The following is an 8,191-nucleotide window of genomic DNA, read 5'->3' as shown; positions in this document are numbered from 1 at the left end:
TCAATATATTATATTGGTTTGTTTGTCTGTTTGTGATAGATTTGAAAGGTTTTGATTGATTGGTTTGACTCTTTGCTGACAGGCAAATGATCAAAAACAAGGTTTCTGAAAATAAATCTAATCCTCAACCCAATGCAAAAAGTGTGTGAATGACATCCAAATGCACCTCTCTGACAGGCTTCAACCGAGCAGTAGCAGCAAAGCGGCGCGGAGAGAATGTAAAGAAACACTTCTGTCTCCTGTCACAGTTTGAAATAGATATTTAACCCAAGTGGAAAATAGAATATTTAGTTTGCCACCTTGTGCCTGAAAGGGGGTATAACAGTTAGGATTTTGGACAGGCATTTAGGCGTCCATAGCCAAAACAATGTGGGGCTTTCCTAGCGACGCGGTTCCGTTGACGGGAAGTGTAGTTTTCTGAGTAACTCGACATCAGCTCTGTTGGTGTCCCTAGAACTACAAATCCCATAAGTACCGAGTCGTGTCCGCTCATGTCTGGCAATATGGCGATTCCTTGAGACGAACACAAATCGCATTTGTTTGTTGATACATTGATACGGTATGCTCCCGTTCGTTTTATATATATATATATAAATATATTTATTCGTATTTCTCTGAACATTGTTGTGCTATAGTATATGTTTTCTGAAGCATTCTTGGTCGCTTTGGCGAATTCAATGCAACTAGCTTGCTAACGTGTTAGCTAACGACGAGCACTTGCAGGTGGCGTCAAGTTTGAATGAGTTAGGTTTGGTATTTAAGTCTCCCACTGTGCAACATTTCGGGTGCTTTAAAAACCCGTAGACTAATACACGCGATGATACTTCAATAATACTTAACCTAAAAATAACAACGATGGCGTTTGTCCAGAAATCTCTCATGCAGACCCCTGGGTCGCATACACTTCTAGCAAAACATGACCTCAACGGACACGCTGTTAAGTCTGCCCAAGTGCAGTGTTGTTTTTGAGGCGATTTCAGCCATTAAGAACGATCTCGCTTTGAACCCTCAGATGGCTGGCGACTCTGCTGACAAGAAAGATGCTGAGCCCTCGGGGACAAAGGACCGAGAGAAAAAACCCAGTCATTCTCGAGAACGAGATAGGAAAGCCTCTCCTTCCCGCAAGCGACATCGCTCCCGTGAACGTAACCGCTCCAAATCACCAGAAAGGTTTGCTGAATTGATCCAATTAGGTTCAGACTGTTAGGCTTCCTGTTGGGGACATTGTATTAGAGATGTTTAAATTCTCCAAGCTTCCACCTATCCATTTGTTGATGGTATTTATGTGCATGTATTTGCGTGTGCCTTGTCTGTTGTTCTCTACAGAGACCGGCGGTTGAAAGACAAAGAGAGGGACAAGGAGCGTGACAGAGACCGAGAACGAAGCCGTAAGGACAGAGATAAGGATAGCCACAGACGTGACAAGGATCGTGGCAAAAAGTCTAGGTCTGTAGACATAATCTGATTGCTGTAAAGCCGAGGCCCAAAGTGCTTTGTGTGCCTGGAACGTGTCGTAAAGTAATTTGAGCCGTAAACTTATATTAGAGTTTTGGCATTAGCAACGTAGTTAAGTTATTGTTGCATTAATATTTTCATGACATTGTTCTGAACACTTTTTCTCTAATATTTAAATGAAGGAGTACATCACCAAAGTCCAGGCTAAAGAAGGAGAAGGACATAAAAACAGAAGATGATGAAGAAGATAAAAAGAAGAAAGATAAGGTATAAAGGGTTGAGCGGAATATTTCATGTGGAGCTGGATGATGTATCGATATCTATCTATGCCGGGATGTGAGACCATATTGGATTTTATTATTCCTAATATTGTCATTGGGCATAAATGTTGTGATTATTTTGTACTGATTATCAAATAGCTCTATGAATGTTATTTGAAATGCTTGTCTTTTGTTGATTCCTGTTAGGCCCAACCACTCTCTCTGGAAGAGCTTTTAGCCAAGAAGAGGGCTGAGGAGGAAGCAGAGTCAAAGGTGAGTTTTAAGAGGAGACATTTTGCCAATATGTAGTTTATCTACCACTTTTTTTTCAAGACAAGATTCATCTCACTCCTTCTCTTTTTCTCCTCCTCAGCCCAAGTTTCTGTCAAAGGCAGAGCGCGAGGCAGAGGCTATTAAGCGAAGAGAACTGCAGACAGAAGATAGGAAGAAGCTGCTGGATGATGAGAGGAAAAAGAGAAGGATGTTCCAAGAAATTGGAAGAAAAATGATGGGTGGGTAGTGTGGCCTTTGGCCTGTCATTGTTAGATTTAGTTAAAGATAATCTGTCCCTTTGTTAAGAAGACAACTTATCTTGACTGAGAATCTGTGTGCCACAGAGGACCCACAAGAAAGGGACAGACGGGAGCGGCGAGAACGGATGGAGCGGGAGAGCAATGGAAATGAAGAGGATGACGGACGACAAAAGATTAGAGAGGAGAAAGATAAAGGCAAAGAGCTCCAAGCAATCAAGGTTAGTTTTCAGAGAAATCCCTTGCTTGCTCAGATCCAATGTAATGGAAAAAGTTGTCCTTGTGCGTCCCTGCTAAGATGCATATAATTTGGTCAGGAACGCTACCTGGGCGGCCTCAAAAAACGCAGACGCACACGGCACCTGAACGACAGGAAGTTTGTCTTTGAGTGGGACGCTTCTGAAGACACTTCGATCGACTACAACCCGATGTGAGTTACCCTGCACGGCGCCATGTTTACATTTACTGGTTAAATTCTTGGAAGGCTGTTGCTGATGTCGCAAGAATAAACTTTAACCAACCTAATATCCCCTGTTTCTTTTACAGTTACAAAGAGAAGCATCATGTGCAGCTTTATGGACGAGGCTTCATAGCTGGCATTGATCTGAAGCAGCAAAAAAGAGAGCAATCTCGTTTTTACGGTGACCTGATGGAGAAGAGACGTACGATGGAGGAGAAGGAGCAGGAAGAGTGAGTAATGCCTATATCACAGAAATTATCTGTCTGGTGTTTTAAAATCAAGGCCTAGAAACGACAGCCACCCTGCCCACTTTACTAGTCCATTTAATCTTCTTAGTAGTTTCCTTCACCGTCCTTTAACCTTCCATTTTCCCCCTCCAGGACACGACTGAAGAAGGTACGTAAGAAGGAGGCCAAGCAGCGCTGGGATGACAGACACTGGTCTCAGAAGAAGCTGGATGAGATGACTGACAGGGACTGGCGAATCTTCAGAGAGGACTACAGCATCACCACCAAGGGAGGCAAGATCCCTAACCCCATCAGGAACTGGAAGGAGTACACACTGCCCCCGCACATCCTGGAAGTCATCGACAAGTGTGGCTACAAGGTTGGCTTTAATGGTTGCCATATAACTTTGAAAATTCAGGGTTATATCAATTATGCATAATATTTGACAATTATTTGTATAATACAGATATTATACGTCCACTTTTCTTTACCACAGTTATCACCAAACTGTAAAATTTCTCACGATTTGGTTCATCCACTTTTTTTCTGAATCCAGGATCCCACACCAATCCAGAGACAGGCCATTCCCATTGGCCTGCAGAACCGTGACATTATTGGTGTGGCCGAGACCGGTAGCGGTAAAACAGCTGCTTTCCTCATTCCCCTGCTGGTCTGGATCACCACCCTGCCAAAGATCGACAGGTAGGATAACCTCATCAACAATCACATTCTATTTTTCCACATAGGGGTTGTTTTCCACATCTTACGCTAGCATAATTAAGTTAAAACCTGTGATGATCTTGACATATCCAGGGGTCATTAGAAAGTCTGAAAAAGTATTATTTAAGCAAAAGTAAGGCTCAAAATAGCATTGATAAATTAAAATGGAAATCTCGAAGATTTCTGTTTTGTTGTTTTTGGCGGCTTCTATGGCGAAAAGCCTGTTTGGGTCCACTTCCCAGAGATCCAAGCAGTGTCACCTGTGTGACATCAGTCAGTTGGAGAACGGAAAAACGATTGAAAACGCTCGCATAAGCATGCCAGGCCAGTGGAAGGCGATACAGGTCAAACACCACAGAAGAACATTGAGAGTGTGCACATTGATGGGCTTCTTCTTGAGCGGCAAATACAACAACAACACAGCATGGCGTACTTTGAACTGCAGACGGAGACGTGGTTGTGAACTATTGGGCGCTGTGTACTTATACGCGTCCACACGGCAGTGTAATGATGAAGTAGTGCTAAGCTGACCTCTAAACATGTAATCAAATTATTAATAATAAATTATTTTATTTTTTTAGAAAGGTTAAAAATACAGGATATTTACGGAAACGGGAAAAAATAAAATGGGAAGACAGCGGGAAAGAGTGGTAAACTACGGGAGCATCCCAGGGGAAGACAGGGTTGACAGATATGACGTGTGCACGTGCATGAACGTGCGCTGCACTTTGATCCCGGTTTGGGGGTTTGAAAATGTGCTCACCCTACATTAAACCTAGCAGTACTAGCCGCACGTAAACACTGGTAGTCCACCCTTGTTTGTAGGTTTCTGGCGCATGCTCAATGTATGGCACCACAATTGCACATGTGTAAATCGAGGTCATGACGTCATCGTCTGGCGTAAAAACCTCAGTTTCACGAAGAAATGCAGAAAAGTAAGGTTTGACAAATCTCCACACTGGAAGGAGTTTTTAAAAAGCTTAATTTTCAGTGACCTGAAACCCTGTTTGGGTGTGGACGGGAGGCCAAAGCGCAGAGCAAATACTATGTTTTTAAGTAATACCCATAAACGTGTGGATGAGGCTTTTAAATGCATTTTACACTTTAAGTAAACTCAAATTTAATTTATATTTGCTCATGCAGAAATGTAAAATTGGTCTTAAATTTTTGCTCAAAACATCATTAAAACGATCCCACGTAAATATAATTTTATAACTTCAGATTCCCTGATCCTCCATCTTTCGGATGTGTTCACACAGAATTGAGGACTCTGACCAGGGTCCGTATGCTGTGATCCTCGCCCCGACTCGTGAGTTGGCCCAGCAGATAGAGGAGGAGACCCTGAAGTTCGGCAAACCTCTGGGCATACGCACTGTTGCCGTGATCGGAGGAATCTCCAGAGAGGACCAGGGCTTCCGTCTGAGGATGGGCTGTGAAGTGAGACACCCTTGGCATGAAGGACATACTCTAGTGTTTCCTGTTGCGATAGAGCATCCTCTGGTTTAAAGCTACCAGAGTGTTTTCTGGAACAACAACAATTCAATTATACTAAGAAGGCAGACATTTCAGAGATATGAACACACACAATTGACTGACTTACACCAATGTCATGTTCTCCTCCTCAGATTGTCATCGCCACCCCTGGTCGTCTGATCGATGTGCTGGAGAACCGCTACCTGGTGCTGGGCCGCTGTACCTACGTGGTCCTCGATGAGGCTGATCGCATGATTGACATGGGCTTCGAGCCTGACGTCCAGAAGATCCTGGAGTACATCCCAGTGACCAATCAGAAGCCAGACACCGACGAGGCTGAAGACCCTGAGAAAATGATGATGAACTTTGAATCCGGCAAACACAAATACAGACAAGTAGGTGGAATTTTCTCCCAGAGGCAACGATAATCTTGCAAATTGAGGTTTTTTTTTTTTTTTTGTTTGTTTTTGCTTGTCTTGGTTACAAACTCTTTTAAAATGCTGTCCTGCAGACGGTCATGTTCACAGCTACCATGCCTCCAGCTGTGGAGAGGCTGGCCAGAACCTACCTGAGGCGTCCAGCTGTGGTGTACATCGGCTCTGCCGGCAAACCTCACGAAAGAGTCGAGCAGAAGGTGATGCTCATGTCTGAAGGAGAGAAGAGGTATGAAACAAATCACAAACAATATATATATTTTTTTTTATTAAAATCTTGTTACATTGCCGCTGACAATGTCTTTTCAATGTTGTGCTTTACAGGAAGAGGCTCCTTGAGACGTTGTCACGTGGCTTTGAACCTCCTATCATCATCTTCGTCAACCAGAAGAAGGGTTGCGACGTGCTGGCCAAGTCACTGGAGAAGATGGGAGTAAGTCCTGAAAACATGCAAATGCATCTGACTTCTATGAAGGAATTGTCTTCCTGGGCGTGGAAACCTAATGCTGTCCTTTTGTTATCCAGTACAATGCCTGCACGCTGCACGGCGGTAAGGGCCAGGAGCAGAGAGAGTTTGCTCTGTCCAACCTGAAGGCCGGAGCCAAAGACATCCTTGTGGCCACAGATGTGGCCGGTCGAGGTATTGATATCCAGGACGTCTCGATGGTGCTCAATTACGACATGGCCAAGAACATTGAAGGTAAGAGGAGATATATATTTTTTTTAATATATATATATATATATATATATATATATATATATATATATATATATACATACATACATACATACATACATACATACATACATACATACATACATACACACACACACACACACACACACACACACACACACACACACACACACACACACACACACACACACACGTACATGTCAAAACTCAATGTGTCTTTCCTTGGCCAACATGTAAGAAGTTAAAGCCGTTACAAACAACTTATTATTATTTTTTTTTAAATATCAATTAGTTATTCTTCAATTAAATGTATGTTTTAAATCAATTAGTGTAATATAATTAATTTATAAATGTGTATTTATAAAGTGATGTTTGTTTGAAGCTCTCATCCAAAAGGACCTTTTAATACTGTGGCAACATAAGATGGTACTTTATTAATCCCCTTTGGGGAAATTTAAAAGTCTCAGCATAGAACTAAAAATACTGTGTTGTAAAATGTATGATGTATAATACCTGAATTCCTCCCGGGGATTAATAAAGTGTTATCTTAATAATTTGTAGTAAAAAGCAACACAGGTGCAGTGGTACCACATAATCACAACTAGAACTCCACTAAGAAGAGATTTACTATGAGCTAAATGAGCTATTTCTTTAAGCAGGTGACTAATTCAAATTCTCCTCCTTCCTTCCGCCGCAGACTACATCCATCGTATTGGTCGTACGGGTCGCGCTGGTAAGAGCGGTATTGCGCTGACCTTCCTCACCAAAGAGGACTCCTCGGTGTTCTACGACTTGAAGCAGGCCATCCTGGAGAGCCCTGTGTCCACGTGCCCCCCGGAGCTGACCAACCACCCCGATGCCCAGCACAAGCCCGGCACCATCCTGACCAAGAAGAGGAGGGAGGAGACCATCTTCGCCTAACGTGGGCGGAGCTCCCTTTTGTACCTGTCGGACCATTCAGCCAGAACACGAGCTGGACTTCTCATCGAGTCCCTTTATGTCCACGCAGCGACGTCAATGTTTCTCTGTTCCAAACTCTGCATTTGGTCTTTTGGTTGCATAGCCTGTTTCGCACTTCATTTCCTTGTTTCCTCTGTGTCTCTGCACTTGGACATGCTGAGGCACATTCATGGAAATTTGTTTGGGGCTTGATGGAAAAAATGATTTGGATCAGTAGTGACAACGTAGTATTCCTTTATGGCGATTATACATTGAGCCGTCTGTTTAGAATGCATCGCTGTGCATTGTGCAAATCCCATAATGGCCTCATTGTCAGCCCTGGAGGTGAAAGAGTTGAACCCAAACTGAATACTTTCCATCTGTAGACAGTTAATCATCAAATGTTATAAATACCAGCAAACGTGTAATGATGAACAGGTGGTAGCAATGTCTTTTTTTTTTTTAACTTTTAAATTTTTTTTTTATCCTCCTGTTTTGAGTTTCGAGACTTTTTAATGTTGCTAAATGAGACCAATTCAAATTGTATGTCAGGGACAGATAGACAATATTTTGGATCAGTTCGATGCTTCTCCTTGTGTTCATTGAGATGCCCCGTTCCTCTCACTGATGTGAGGAGCGGTGCATCGCATTAAATGAAGTGTGGTTACATTATATGAAGTCAGTGACAGCAAAGTGGACCAAGTCTGTGTGTCTCCTTATGACTTTCCCTCTGGTATCTCAGTTGAGGCTACAGGTTTAGACCTTTCACTGACCTACCTTGCTGACATTGACGACACTGTTTTTAATTTTTTAGGCGTCTCAATTACATGTGTGACCGGCCAAGCTTTCTCTCCTTATAGGAAGAACCAACTACACTGAGGCTTAGCTAATCTGGTATAACATGGAACACATAAGTCTAGACCAGGGGTGCCCAATAGGTCGATCGCGATGGTAGTGCATGTGCCAATCAAATAATATATATTTTTTTAAGATTTT

General features: G+C 42.7%; 1 protein-coding gene across 1 annotated transcript; it reads left to right on the top strand.

The window, feature by feature from the left end:
* Nucleotides 1-483: 483 nt before the first annotated feature.
* ddx23 (DEAD (Asp-Glu-Ala-Asp) box polypeptide 23) lies at nucleotides 484-7,893 on the top strand. The gene is made up of 17 exons (XM_080014871.1): nucleotides 484-559; nucleotides 1,013-1,170; nucleotides 1,327-1,446; nucleotides 1,638-1,722; nucleotides 1,923-1,988; nucleotides 2,089-2,227; nucleotides 2,333-2,466; nucleotides 2,563-2,675; nucleotides 2,792-2,935; nucleotides 3,086-3,311; nucleotides 3,489-3,634; nucleotides 4,912-5,089; nucleotides 5,278-5,520; nucleotides 5,637-5,788; nucleotides 5,884-5,992; nucleotides 6,085-6,259; nucleotides 6,954-7,893. The coding sequence occupies exons 2-17, from the start codon at nucleotides 1,013-1,015 to the stop codon at nucleotides 7,175-7,177; spliced, it is 2,412 nt and encodes an 803-aa protein (XP_079870997.1). The 5' UTR covers nucleotides 484-559; the 3' UTR covers nucleotides 7,178-7,893.
* The last annotated feature ends 298 nt before the right edge of the window (nucleotides 7,894-8,191 follow it).

Source organism: Zeus faber (assembly GCF_960531495.2).
Source record: "Zeus faber genome assembly, chromosome: 15".
Lineage (NCBI taxonomy): Eukaryota > Metazoa > Chordata > Actinopteri > Zeiformes > Zeidae > Zeus > Zeus faber.
Note: the sequence above shows the minus strand (reverse complement) of the source record. Positions and strands in the feature narration are given on the sequence as shown.